General features: G+C 38.9%; 1 protein-coding gene across 1 annotated transcript in view; it reads right to left on the bottom strand.

Moving 5' to 3' along the window:
• The window catches only part of LOC122788677 (vomeronasal type-2 receptor 1-like), a 52,074-nt gene extending 51,100 nt beyond the window's left edge, over nucleotides 1–974 (bottom strand). Inside the window, exon 1 of the mRNA XM_044055572.1 lies at nucleotides 711–974. Coding sequence (XP_043911507.1) covers nucleotides 711–974 — 264 coding nt within the window. The remainder of the gene's footprint in view (nucleotides 1–710) is intronic.
• Between the last annotated feature and the right edge of the window lie 14,136 nt (nucleotides 975–15,110).

Raw genomic sequence — 15,110 nt, 5'->3', positions numbered from 1 at the left:
GTTTAGCAGGACCCCAAATTTGAACTACAAGCCAGAAGCTGTAAACAGCTGCATATCCATAATGTTGAACCAAGTTTTTAAACAGTTGTCTGCAGCCATAAATCCAAATATAAATTGTAAACCTTAAAATGTTATTATCCTAATGTGTTTCTAATTTAGAATTTTACAAACCTAACGTAACATCAAATAAAGCAAACAAAAATCAAACCTTTCTCAGTTGAAGTTGCAGGTCAAGCCAGCCCAGATAAGCATGTTTTTATGTAGACATATGTGTATATGTATATATGTTTATTATCAAAATGTTTCTTCTGATCTCAAAGCAATAAAAAGTATTTCACAAAGCACACTTCATTAATTCACTGAACTTTTATTTAAGTTGTTTCAGATCTTCAGAAAGCTATAAGCAAATAAACAGAAATATACAAGTACTGGCAAAAGTCGTGTCACACTCTTTCAGGTGACTAGTTGATAAACTTAGTGGTGTAATCATAAATGCTATTAATGCTAGCTAAGATAAACAAAGAAGAAACAACTCTCTGAGTGAAAATAAAAAAAAAATCATTGGGGCATGTTCTAGTGACATGTACAGAGTAAACAAATTGCATGTTGAGTACTTCTGCTTTCCTCTGCTCTTTCTAGGCATATTTCTATTTTTGTGTTTTGCATTTTGATAAATAGCTTGACTGTGAATTTGCGTCTTCCTGACTTACCTGAGGAAAGTGATAGATTCCAAATATCCTTCCTAGGGTGATAGATATTGATGACACTAAGTCTCCAATAACACCAGGCACAAATGGGAATTTTTCACAGCTGAAATTTGGAATTGTATTCTTCCCTGATAGCAGAGCGATTGCACTTTGAAAAGCTTTTGTCTCTGAATAGCAAGAGTCAAAGATCTTGAAGCCCAATGTGTAGTTTGACAATATGTGACGATCTCGATTAATCTCTTGAATTGCATAGATCATACCTAGCATATCTCTGAAAACTCGAATGTGGAATCTGTACAATAGTATGCAGACATGCAAAGACAATTTTTGTCAGTTTTCCTTGTCTTGTGACATTATTCAGCAACATTCTTTATTTTTCATTACTTATATTGATTAGCTGATTAAAAAATGCAACGATACTTTTTCAAAAAGATAATCTTGGTCTTCTATTTTCTACAGAATGTATTGTTTCTTCATACTGTCTACCATTTTATGTTAGTATCCTTTTTGTTTCATTGATATTGATATTGCTATGGATATGTAATAACTACAGTTAGATTTGTTAATCCATGGGTTCATAGCTGAATACTAGGCTAATGACCACTGGGGTCTTTATAAGCCTAACCAAGCATTCCAATTTTATCTCCCAAGTTTATTACCTTGGAGGTTATTTTCAGATGTATATGTAAGCTAGGGCAATATGTATAGGCTGCCTCTGGCTATTAAACACCCAGGTGCTAGACCCAGGATGTATTTCTGTTTCCCATCCAGTAGTCCAGGTTTCTCTTGAATAGGGTTAGGAAGACCACTGCTTCACAAAAAATGGGAAGCCTGTTCCAGATAAGCGGAATTCTCTGAAAACCATACCTGCCCTCCAATGTGCCCTATTTATGTCGAAAGCAAAGTTTAAATCCATAGATCAAGTAATTCTAATGCTATTTGTTTTGCAGATATGCAAAGGAGCCATCAGAATGAGATCCAAGAACCTTGTAAGCCAGCCATAGATAGCATCTCAACAGTCTGCAGGAAACAGAGTACAGAGATATGGCTTTGAGGCAATATTGTCTTGGACATGCTCTTTATGCCCTGTATTCCTTTTTGTGAAGGACCTCTGTCGATATTACAGTTGTTGCATGTGCCTGGTCAGGTACATACTGCAGAGGGCATTGTACAAACTGATGGGCTTGATGAGGGCCAAATACAGTGGGATAGTGACTTCCTTGGACCTAGATGTCTTGCCCTTGCTTATAAGTGGAGCAGCACAGAATGTTTTCTTTACTACCTTAGACACATGCTGGTTGAAAGCCACATTGCTATCTACATACATGCCCAAGTCTCTGAATATTGGTTAGACCCTTAAAGGAATGTTGTTGATGAGGTAATTTCCTAGGGTGGCTGACTTCCCAAAGGGTACTATCATGCATTTCCTGGCATTGAGTTTTAAGCCATGGTTTTGGCACCAGCCATTTTTCTTTGTTATTCCTTCCTGTAAGATGTTAGTGTCTTGAGGAATTATATTACTGCTCCTAGTTTGCAGCAATCTGCAAACTTGGTCAGCCATAGGCCGTTGACATTGGTCTTGACTTTCGACAAGTAGATACCAAAAAGGAACAAACCCAACAGAGAACCCTGAGGGCCTCTGGTAGTGACTGGCTTCTTTATTGAGATGATCCTTCCCATCCTAACTTCTGGGTCCTATCTCAGAGCCAGCTGGCTATCCAGTGGGTAGCACACAGATTTATGCCCGTATATGTGAGTTTGTTTACTGTAACTGAGTGGGATATTGCATCAACTGCTTCAGCCAGGTTAAAGTAGGCAGTATGCACCATTTTTCCCTCATCCTTTGCCTTGGTGACCTTCTCAAAAGAGTAGGTTCATAGCTCTAAACTTGTAAACAAAAAAAAAAAAATCTGGACAAAGCCAAAAATAATTGTGGGATAAAAACAAAACAAAAAAAAATAGGGACAAATTGCTCTCATAAACTTAGAAAGTTGTTGGAATAAATAGTCTTGCGTTGCCCTGCATTTTCTGAAGGATATGAAGTCTGAAACTGAAATGCCTGTCATTATTTAGTGAATTCAGTCCACACTTAATTGCCAGAAAAATCCAGAAAAACACAAATTTTATGATGAACAAACCAAAAATATGAGGCAAAAGTCTATACAATCTGAAAATCTTAACAACTGAGAGTTATGAATAGATTTGACCTATCCTTGATGAAACCCAGCTAGGGTAGATCCAGTGTTTGCAGCTTTTCTATGTCCTTACTAATCATTTCCATGGCTTTGCTAATGAGACTAGTCAGACTTATGGGTCTGTAGTTCCCAGAATCCATTGATGGTCCAGACTTGTGCAGAGGGATGACATTTGCGGTTTTCATTCATGTGGCACAAAGTCTGTCTGGAGACTGTGGTTAAACAGTAATTCCATTAGTTCTGCTAGGTTATGTTTCAGGCTATTTAGCAGGCAACATGGGATGTTATGGCCTATTGATACAGTGTTTTTGGCCTTATAGAGTGCATTTAGGACCTGTTCTATAGTGAAAGTTGAGGGGGGGGGTTGTTTGATTGTGTTACTTGGTGGGTGGTCAGGATAGGAGGGTGGGGGTAAAATTGGAGATAACTTTGGCAGGAGATGTTGTATATCAACTTTGTTGGTCAGCAGATGTTCTATATTTTCAGGCTCCATGTAGGTGGTTCTATTTGTAATCAGTTCTGCACACTGCTGTGTGTTGCCTTTGAGGTTTTGGACATAGCTAAAGAAAGCCTTCTGGTTGTCCTTTGCTTTGAAGGCCATCTTTACATCAAATTTAGCTTTAGTACACTTAATTTGCCCTCTTAATTGTTTGTTTAAATTGATGAAACTTATTTTTATTTTTCAATAATAATTTTTATTATTTTCTTATATGCCATACAAAATTAAAACGAAACAAAAAAAATTAAAAAGAAATTACCAGCTAAAGTAATTAACAAAAACACAAAACATATATACAATATTTACATAAATGCTTCCAAGTAACACACTGAATTATACACCAAAAATATACAAATGGTTAAGATCAATCCAAGTAATGTGTTGCACTTCCTAATCTTGGCTGCAAGTTTTTTTTTTCTTTTGTTGTATAACCTGTTTGTTTGGCTTTCACCAGGGTGGTTTGTTTTTCTGAGTTAATTCTGGGCTTATTTATGGTAGCATAGCTGTCTCTGTGCATTTATTAAAATAATTGCACAGGCTTTCTGAATAAGCAGTTGTGTTCTCAGGGTTTTTTTTTGGGGGGGGGGGGTTGAAATTTTGACAGGTTATTACTTTGCCTTAGAACAGTTCCTAAATGTTATGGGGTTAGCTGGGGTTACAAAATCAAGTTTTATTATGAAGGAGACAGCTTTGTGGTCTGACCTTATTAGATAGGATATTACACTAGGGGGGTACAGCATTCTCCCATGTTTGTGAGTCCTAGGTTGATTATGATTGAACCCCTACTGGGTGTACGGACTATCTGGTCCAAGATGTTTTTGTGTACAAAATCCCAGATTCTCTGTGTCCTGTAAAACTGGAATTGTGTAAGTATCCCATTTATAATGGAGTAGTTGAAATTGCTCATAAGAGTATGGTATTAAGTGGAATGGTGAGGGCCTCCTGTATCCAAGTATGAGCTATGGGCTTCATGGGTCATTGAGGTTACCTATAACTTGCAAGGATATGATATAGGACGTTGCCTACAGTAATTTGGACATGGAGAAGCTAAAACATGTTATCTTGCCTGACTAGTTTTGAGGTGAGTTTGCTGTTACTATAGATTGAGATACCTCCACCTTTGGTCCCTTCCTGTAAAGTAGCTGGTCTGAATGTGTGGAATGCATTGTAGTCCTGCACTGCTGGGGTGCTCTCCATGGTTTTAAACCATGTATCAGCAACTGCACAGATCTCCAGATTATCCAGGGTGAGGATAGCCTTGAGGGAATGAAGTTTCTTGTTTAGGCTTCTGGCATTGAACACTAACACCTTTAGATTCCCTTCAGTTGGTTTTGCTACATCAGAAGGTTTGACAGTTTGGACATTGCCTAAAAGAGGCACTGTGGGGGAGGGAAATGTTTTAGCCAATATTCAAAAGTATAGAGGGAACAGGTGCAGTCCATCCTTGGTAAAGCAATGTGGTCTTTTGACAAAATCCTCCCATGCTGACAAATATAGCACCCCTTTGAAGTGACACCAGAAACTAGGCTAATTGCCAGTCAATCATCTTTTGTTCATATTATGACATCATCTTTGTTTAGGTAGAATGCTGCTCAATGCTAGGCAGATATCAACCTGGGACACACAGTCTGATAGCTCAGTAATGTCTCTCTTCATATAGTCCAGGGAGTTACGTCTCAAGTCATTTACTCCCACACAGACCAGGAGTGTCCGACTGGATGTAGGTCCATTTTCAGCGGAGGCCCGGGGAGAAAAGCTCCACAGTTAAAATAAACAGACAGTAGTTACATTAGATTACATAGCGATTAACAATTTAACAAAGCACTTACTTACAACATATTTACAGATGAAGAACATAGTACATCAGTAGACAACTAGAATCTTTATCTGTGAAGTACATAACAGACATTAACAAATGTTACAATAAGAAGTTCCTGCTGTATAATAAATACTAGGCTTATGAGCATCTGAGCTTGCTATAATCAAGGTAGCTAGTGGAGTGGAAAGAAAGGTAGTGGTTGCATATTCTAGCAAAAATGGTCTATACATCTGCAAACCTGGCGGAGAGAATACAATCTCATGTATCTCTTACATCAGATCAGATAACAAAATGGCATCTGGATTTCATAAATGAACGCTAATGCTGCATCCTCATTTGCAGAGAACCTCAGGGTGTGTTAGTAACTTAGTAGCCTTCTGACTGTAATAAGCATACTGTATGTGACCCTGTAACTTCTCTGCAGTGAGCAGTGAGGACAAGTATATTATTTCCATGTCCTTGCTTCCACCCAATCAGCAAAGAAAATGGACTGCAATTGTGATAATTTTTAAAACTTTAAAAAGGAGTAATGTATTCATTACAAATTAAATAGAACACTTATGTCACAACTTCTTAAATGAATACTAAGGATAGCATCATATACTGCAAGGGGTGAAAGGTCAGGGAACTACTGAACTACCTATTGGTCAGTAATGTTGCTGTTATGGCAACTTTACAGGTTGCCCTTTCAGCAAGGTCACATTAAAATAGTTATGATTATGGGTATATATTGTAGATATGGTGCAGCAGTAGCGTTGTCGCCTCACAACAAGAGGTTCTCCTGTTCGATTCTCGGCTGGAGAGCCTTCTGTGTGGAGTCTGCATGTCCTCACCATGGTCGAGTGGCATTTGAAAGACATGCGTAAATGGGCATGCCTTCATTGAAGGCTGGGCATCGGGCTGGCACCTTGGCACCGTAAAAATCGACTGCCAATCAATTAGCGGACTGGGGTTCCGCTGTGGCGACCCCTAACCAGGAAATGCTGAAAGAAAAACAATTGTAGATATATAGTGCAGGTATTTGTTGTGGAACACTAAAATTATACATTGTGTGTTTGTGTGCTTGTGTGTTTGTGTGTGTGTGTGTGTGTGTGTGTGTGTGTGTGTGTGTGTGTGTGTGTGTGTGTGTATATATATATATATATATATTTTCATATATAAATACACACACACACACACACACACACACACAAAGTTAGATAAACAGATATAGATCTATAATTTCATCATGAATGTTCAAAATGATAAAACATCAACAATGTTAAGATCATAAACATTTTTAATATTCATATTACTTCTAAATCAAATTACTGAGCAACAAAACATTGAAAAAAATGAAAACAAAATCCTTTTGAGATCTACAAACCGTTAGCTACCACAGCATTCAGAACACATTTGTCTGAGTAGTGGTAGTCTTCTAGGCTAATGACCACAAGGACCTTTTTAAGCCTAGCCATGCATCCCAAATCTCTGAAAAGTTCTGGTCCCCTTGATAAGTGTAAGCTGGGGCTTGGGAGATTAAATGTTTACAAGCAGGAGCCTGGGAGATGAACCATTCACAGGTTGCTTGTGCCCATTAGAGACATAGCTGCCAAGCCAGGGATGAATTTCCTGTTCCCCATTCAATTGTCCAAGTTACACTTGAACTGGGTTAGTGAGGAACTCTGCTTCACATGGATAGGGAGCCTGTTCCAGAGATAGGGCATTCTCTGAGATGCATACCTGTTTCTCCAGCAGGTCCTATTTATATCACAGGAAAGGTGATTCTGCTGCTGTTTGTTTTGTGGATTTGCAGGAGGTCCATCATAGTGGGGTCTGACAATGCCCTGAATCTCAGGCATAGATATCCCCTCAACAGCCTGTTGGATACAGAATACAGTAATAGGGTCTTGAGGTGGTCTGCATAGAACATTTTACTTACTCCCTGTATTCTTTTAATGAGGAACCTCTGTGGACATTTCAGTTGTTGAATATGCCTGGTTAGGTACATACCAAAGGAGACATTGTACTAAATGATAGGTCTGATGAATGCTGAATACAGGGGATCAATGATTTTCTTGGACCTAGATGCCATACTTTTGTTTATAAGTTGCGCAACGTAAAATGATTTCCTCACTACTGTAAACACATGATGGTCAAAGGCTAGATTATTGTCTGTGTTTGTCCCTAAGTTCCTGACTTCTGGGTCAACTCTAAGGGGTGTATTGCCAATATAATAGTTACCAGGGGTGGATGACTTCCCGAAGGATACTGTTATGTATTTCTTGGCATTTAGTTTTAGTCCATGGCTCTGACACAAGTTTGTCTGTGACAGACCTTCCTGGAAAACATTTGTGTCGGTGTGGGATGCAATCATCTGCAAATTTAGTCAACAGTGACCACTAACATTGGCCTTGACTACAGGGAAGTAAATGCCAAAAAGAAGTGGTCCAATGACCAATCCCTGAGGGACTCCACTTGTGACTGGCTTCTTTATAGAAGTGGACTCACCAATTCTGACTTCCTGGGTCCTGTCTGTGAGCCAGTTGGCTATCCATCGGGTGACATACAGGTTTATACCTAACCTCTTGAGTTTGTCAACAATGTCCTCAATGAGGTGTTGTGTCAAATGCCTTGGCCAGGTCAAGGAAGGCAGTGTGAACCATTTTTGCCCTTATCCATTTTTTTGGTGACCTTCTCTAAGAAGTTCACCAGGTTGAGTAGGCATAACCTGCCCTTAATGAAACCAGACTGGATTGGGACCAGTGTCTGGAGGTTTACTATATCATTAGTGATTCTTTTCATGGCTTTGCATACAAGACTAGTGAGACTTATGGGTATGTAGATCCCAGGCTCCGTAGATGACCTACCTTTGTGCAGAGGTATGGCTGTTGCCGTTCTCCAATTATGAAACACAAAGCCTGTTTGGAGGCTACAGTTAAACTGCAATTCCAGAGGGCCTAATAGATCATGTTTCATACTATTTAGAAAATATCCTGAGTTATTGTCTGGGCCCACTGATGCAGTGTTCTAGGCCTTAGAGCATTAAGTACCTGTTCCCTAGTGATAGTAGGGGGGGAGTATATTTCATGGTATTTCCTGAGGGAAGGTTGAGGGGGAGAGAGTGGGTGAAGTTCCAGATGAATTTGTCAGCCAGTAGGTTTGGTATATCTTCTGGCTCAGTGTAGGTGGTTCTATTTATAGTGAGCTCTGCACACAATTGTATATTGCCTTTGAGGTTACAGACATAGCTGAATAATGCTGTGTGGTTGTTTTTGACCTGGGAGGCCAAATTTGCCTCACATTTGGCTACGATAGACATTATTTGTCATCTGAGTGAGTTTAGCTTGAGAGTGCTTTTATCCTGCTGGGTGCTGCACCTCCTAATTTTTGCCATGAGTTTCTTCCTTCTGCTATACAGCCTATTGATTCTGTGATTCCACCAGGGTGGCTTGTTTTTTGAGTTAGTTCTGTACTTCTTCCTGGTGGGTAAAGCTGCCTCTATGCAGCTATTAACATGTTCGTATAGGGTTTCTTGGAACAGTTCTGCAGCAGTGTTCCCATGTTTTATGGGGGCTTGAAAGTTTGCCAGGTTATCACTTAAAAGCAGGACGTTAACCTTAGAATAGTTCCTAAATATTCCAGAGTTAGCAGGGGTCCAGGTTTTATTTTTACTTCAGAGGAGAGCATTTTGTGTTCTGACCTTACCAGAAAAGACGTTACAGTAGCGGGTGTGCAGCACTCTCCTAAATTAGTGAGAGATTATTTGAATCCTATGGAAATTTTTGTTAAAGGTAAAGTGTATAGTTAGGGTTAGAGTTATGAGGAGGTTTAACTTTAGGGCTGCATGCATTGTTAAGGTAAGCAGGGGGACTGCTGTCTAACTCTGTCCCTGTCCCTAACCTAAATGTACACCTTACCTTAGAAAAAAACATTCCTTAAAACTACCATTACACAAGGCAGCTCAGACACTCACCATGCTCTTGAATCCAGCACATATCTTAACAATTTGGTCTTGGTTTTGTGATTGAGTCTAGAGTTGCCTGGCAAGAGAAGTTTTATTTGAATTTATATTATATTTCTTACCACTGTTTTTTAGGAAGGAAGGAGAGCTTGTAGACAAAAAGATTTACTTTGACTTGCATTTTTTGTTTTACCTTTAATTTTCACTGTTTGCTATTAGAAAGGTATAGGTTTTGGTCAGGCAAACTATAGCCATCCTAAGAGACCTAGTCAGCTAGAAGGTCACACAGACTGCAGAAAGGACAATCCACAGCTTATCTAAACAATCCTGTTTTGGTTTGTGATTTAAGGATCTTTAAACCACGAACACACAACTTCAGACTTAGCACTCAACCAAGATCAATAACCTGAAATGGAGTGCTAAAAAATGGGAATACGATCATCATAACCACAAAACAAATCCTTTACTGTAAAAACATTGCACGCTTTCATCTCTCACTATGGACTTCATCAGAATAAAGTATAAAATGCTTCACTTAAGTAGTTAATGTAATTCAAGAATTTAACGGTATAGCACAAAAAGACTTTTACAAAATTCATATAAAACAAATGTGTTCTAATAAAAATAATAATACAAAATCAATGTTCTGCAGTAAAATTGTGCCTTGACTTAAAAAAGCAATATAGTTAAAGTGGAATGCATTAAAATGCATATCTACTGTTTATTAATGCAATCTAATAGGAAATTCCATCCTAAAATAAAACCCTAACACATAAAGTAAAATATCTCTATAACTTAGTCTTTGCGTTCAGCCAAACCTTAGATTAAAGTTACTATCATCGAGCCCATGTGGCACTGCACTGTTCAGTCTGAGCTGCCAAATTAATTCTTTGTATTCTAATAGAGTTTCCCATTCACCTCTCCTAGGCTTTCTCTAGGATTTCAGTTATCTCATACAGGAATATATTATATTCACTAAACAGATTTTCCACGTTTTAGAAGGGCATTATTGGGATTCTTCCTCAAAATATCTCAGTTATGCTCATGAATCCTTTTTCATATCATCCTTTTGACTTCCCAATATAGACTATTACATCCTAAACACTTGGCCAAGTAAACTAATCCAGTTGTAGCACAATTCCTACCCTTGAATACCACCTTAGAATTCAATTTGTTTTTTTAAGATAATAAATTCATCTCTAAATATAAAGGAATACTGTCTACTAAATCCACATTTTTATGTTGTTTCCCTATTCCCTACTCTATGCTTCAGCTCTTAGGTCTTTCTAACAATGTCTTAAAACTGACCAAAGTCTTATTAACAAAAGGGGTTCATTTCCTATAATTCTATTAATATTATTTCCATTTAAAAACTTCCATTTAATTCTAATAGTATTTTAATGTCTCTGGTACAATCACTATATGTCACTATGCAAGCCCTATGAAATTTACCATCATTACATGACGCATTAGACATGACTTTGTTCATCCCTAAAGGACCCTTCTGCAAGAGTGGCTTATATATATCTTTTCTACCTCAACTTCCTTTGATAACTTCCTGAACCATTACCTTCCATCACCAGCTTTCCTTTTGCAGTTTATTTTCAGACTAAAAATGAATATTGGCTGACTAGCAAAATTGCAACTACAATTGCAAAGAACAAGACATCCGAGAATCTTTACCAGCTTCTAAAATATGACTCAGCAGATGGCACAAGAAAGCTCTATCACACTACAAAAACAAGAATAGTCAGCACATTCCATAAACCCCATTCAGAAGGAATGACAACAATAATCTGCTCAAAGGCAAATGGGAGAACTACTTCAGGACGTTTTTAAATAAAAATAATCCCACCAAAGTTGTACTGCTGCCTACAAATTCTACAATGAAAGAGGAAGAGGAACACAGTCTGGGAAATGTATAAAATACACTAACGGAAGTGAAATGGCAGGCTCAGGTGAATATGATCAAAGATGTTGGGTGTGATAGGGAGAAAGGGCTCCTTAGGGTACTCAACTTAATATGGAGAGAGCGAGAGAGCTGATTGTAAAATAATAATTCTAAGCCATTGTAAAAGAATAAGGATATAAGCAGCTGTAGGTAGTACAGAGGTATCAGTCTCTTCAATCACTGAAAGAAAGTGCCGGAAAAGTTCAAGGAAATTCTCAGGGCTCTAGCACCCCAGGAAAAAGTAGGGAATATATGAAGAGGAAGAAGAAGGAAAAAGGCAGCACCTCAAAATGGCATGAGTTAATACTATAGAAAAGATATGTGGCTGGACCAGGTATGGAAGTAAGACACATAAGGAAAGCTAGTGGTGGAATGCAAAAGTCCTGAAACTTGTCAAAACAAAGGAGAAGTGGAAGAAACATTGGAAGACAGAAAAGACAGACCAAGCTAAGAAAGAATATGGGTTGGCTAGCAAAGAGGCTAAGAAAACTTACAATGCAAAGAACAAGGCATCAGAGAAACTCTACCAGCTTCTAAAAAGTGAGTCAGCAGATGGCACAAAGAAACTCTATCATGTTGCAAGGTAAAGACAGAAAGATGAAGAAGATAGTCATGAGTCAACATTCATAATGGATGCCAGCTGCAATTTGGTCTCCAATCCAGAGGGCACCAAAGGTAGATGGATGGAATACTTCCAACAGCTTTAGAATGAAAACAAACAGACAGAAGCTGCATTGCCCCATGCACAGCCTATGAGAGAAGATGAAGAACCCTTTCACTCCAGTCATCTTCCAGGTCTTAAGCCTAGTCTTTGTTGATTTCAGACATTCTCTGATTACTGCTTACAGCTAATTGTGGCTACCAGTGACTCATGCCAGGAGCTGACAACTTCACAGGGGATAAGTTTGCAATATCTGGTTCAATTTCTACTCTAGTGAATGCCCTCTCCTTGCTAGGAGAAAGTCTGCCTGAGTAATACATTGACCACTCTTGTATGTGATCATGCGACTGTCTCTCTTGGTGAACCATGTGCAGGTCATCATCAGAATCAGTGACATTTATTGGCCAAGTATGCACGTAAACAAGGAATTTGACTCTGGTTTCAGTGACTCTTCAAGTATGAATTACATAAATGACATACATACAACTATTAAGAACAAGACAAATGACATGCATGCAACTATTAAGAACATTACAAAAAAGTAACTGGACATATACATATACATACAAGGTGCAATGTGCAACTCAGTGCAAGAAATATTGAAATAAACTCTGAAACAAGTATTAATATGTAAACAATGGTGCAGAATCTTCGGAGACTTGGGAAAAAGAATACCCCAACCTAATAAGCTGAGTTAACTGTTATGAACTTGATGGTCTGTGGAAAAAAAACTGTTCATATATCTGCTTGTTTTGGTACATATTAATCCACAATGCCTGGCTGATGGTAATAGTTAAAAAAGATGGTGGCCTGGATGTGAATGGTTGATGATTATCTTCCCTGCCCTTTTCTAGACTCTGGAATAATACAGGTCCTGCAAGGAGGGGCAAACTAGCACCAGTGATATTTTCAGCAGACCTGACTATTCGATGTAACCTATTTTTGTCATGATTATAGGTTCATAGGTTCATAGATACGTACTAGGCTAACTGCCCTTGTTGGCCATTTTGAGCCTAGCCAATTACCCCATGTGAGAATCAAACCCTGCATCTTGTGCCTGTAAGGTAAGCAGCTTAACCATTATGCCAACCTCCCACCCCAACAGAGATCCAAACCACACTGTTATGGATGAGCTAAGAACAGACTCAATGACTGCTGTATAGAACCGAATCAACAGTTCCTGTGGGAGGTTGAACTTCCTCGGCTGTCTCAGAAAGTGCATTTGCTGTTGTGCCTTTTTTATGATGGACCCTACATTGGTCTCCCACTTCAAGTCCTAGGAGATTATAGATCCCAAAAACTTGAAGGATTCCACAATTTGCACAGTATTAAATATAAAGGTGGACAAATATTGTAGTACCACTCCTAAAGTTCACTATCATCTCCATAATTTTAAGAATGCTCAGCTCCAGATTATTCTGACTACACCAAAGGTCCAGTTGCTCAACCTCCCATCTGTATGCAGGCTCATCACCATTCCTGATGATCCTGATGATAGTTGTATCATCTGTGTATTTAATAATTTTGACAGAGGGGTCCTTAGAGGTGCAGTCATTAGTGTAGAGGCAGAACAGCAGTGGGGAGAGCACACATCCCTGTGGGGGGGCACCTGCATTGATCGTGCGATAGCTAGATATAAATTTCCGCAGTTTCAGCTGCTTCCTGTTGGTTAGAAAATTTGTGATCCATTGACAGGTGGAAGCAGGAATGGAAAGCTGGGAGTGTTTTAAGTGAAGTAGTTCTGGAATTATTGTATTAAATGCAGAGCTGAAGTCTACAAACAGAATCCTTACATATGTCTGTGGGTTGTGAAGATGTTGAAAGAAATAGTGCAGGCCCGTATTAAGTGCATCATCCACTGACTGGTTCTCTTGATAAGCAGACTGAGGGGGGGTCCAATGAGGGAGCTGTAATATCCTTCAATTGAGCTAACACCAGCCTCTCAAAAGTCTTCATGACCACTGATGTCAAAGTAACAGGCCACTAGTCATTCAGTCCTGTTATAGTGGATTTTTAGGCAATGGAGTGCCATTTTCCAGTCAGGTGTCTAGAATAGCATCTCCTTCATTCCTGTTACCACACCCATGTGGACCTAGGCAATCCTCATATCCTGTTCTGTCTGCCCCATTATGGGTATTCAGATCTCCCATTATCAATGCCAACTCATTTGTCCCAATTTATCTAATAGATTTAGAAAGTATATTGACCTGTATTTCACAGATATGGATTGTATCTCCTGGATGAGGGTAGAATTATGAATTTACTCCATAAACCTTTATGGGTTTATAGCAGAATGCCATCAGTATTAACGGCTTTGTTTTCTTTTAAATTCTTCATTTTTTCATTAATGCTGTTAATGCGAATATAATCCTTTAGCAGAGTTACATTCTGATTGGCCAGATATCACCCAGTACTACATTTAAAAACATTACCTATACCCTGAATATTAAAAATCATTATAATATAATATCTTCTTCTTTCGGCTTTTCCCAGTTAGGGGTCACCACAGCGGATCACCTGTCCGCTCATGATTGGCAGCGTAGTTTTACAGTGTTGAGTTGCCGACCCGGTGCTCAACCTTCCACAGAAGGCACACACACTCACACCTAGGGCCAATTTAGTGTCCAATCCACCTACAGCATGTCTTTGGGATGTGTGAGGAAACTGGAGCACCCAGAGGAAACCCACGCGACCACAGGGAGGACATGCAGACTCCACACAGAAGGCACCCCAGCCGAGAATCGAACCGGAGAACCTCTTGCTGTGAGGTGGCAACGCTAACCGCTGCACCACCGTGGCTGCCCATCATTATAATATAATATAATATAATACTAGTAGAGTGTAATATAATATAATATATATAATATAATATAGCAATAACCCACGCCTGGAAGTGGATTATTGCTATTATACAATGACATTATTTAAGAAAAAAAATAATTACTTTTCTTAAATAATGGCATTGTATAATGCCTCCTTGCTGCCCTTCCACAGCTGTCTGGTATTCTGCGGCAGTTCTGATGTACTGCTTATGCGCATACCTACGCAGTACATCAGAGCTGTGGGCAAAAGCAATGGAGAAAGCAAGATTTCCGTTGCTTTTTTAAAGCTGTCTTGTTATGTTAAACCCATTTAACATAGCGAGACAGTTTTGAAAAAAGCAACAGAGAATGCAAGATCTCCGTTGCTTTTTAAAAACTGTTTCGCTATGTTAAATGAGTTTAACATAGCAAGACAGCTTTAAAAAAAGCAATGGAGAATCTCCGTTGCTTTTTTAAAGCTGTCTCGCTATGTTAAACTCGTTTAACATAGCGAGACAGTGTGAAGCAATGGAG

This window comes from Protopterus annectens, chromosome 14.part0 (assembly GCF_019279795.1).
Source record: "Protopterus annectens isolate FY-2018-M chromosome 14.part0, PAN1.0, whole genome shotgun sequence".
NCBI classification, from domain to species: domain Eukaryota; kingdom Metazoa; phylum Chordata; order Ceratodontiformes; family Protopteridae; genus Protopterus; species Protopterus annectens.
This window is presented reverse-complemented; position numbering and strand designations above follow the sequence as displayed.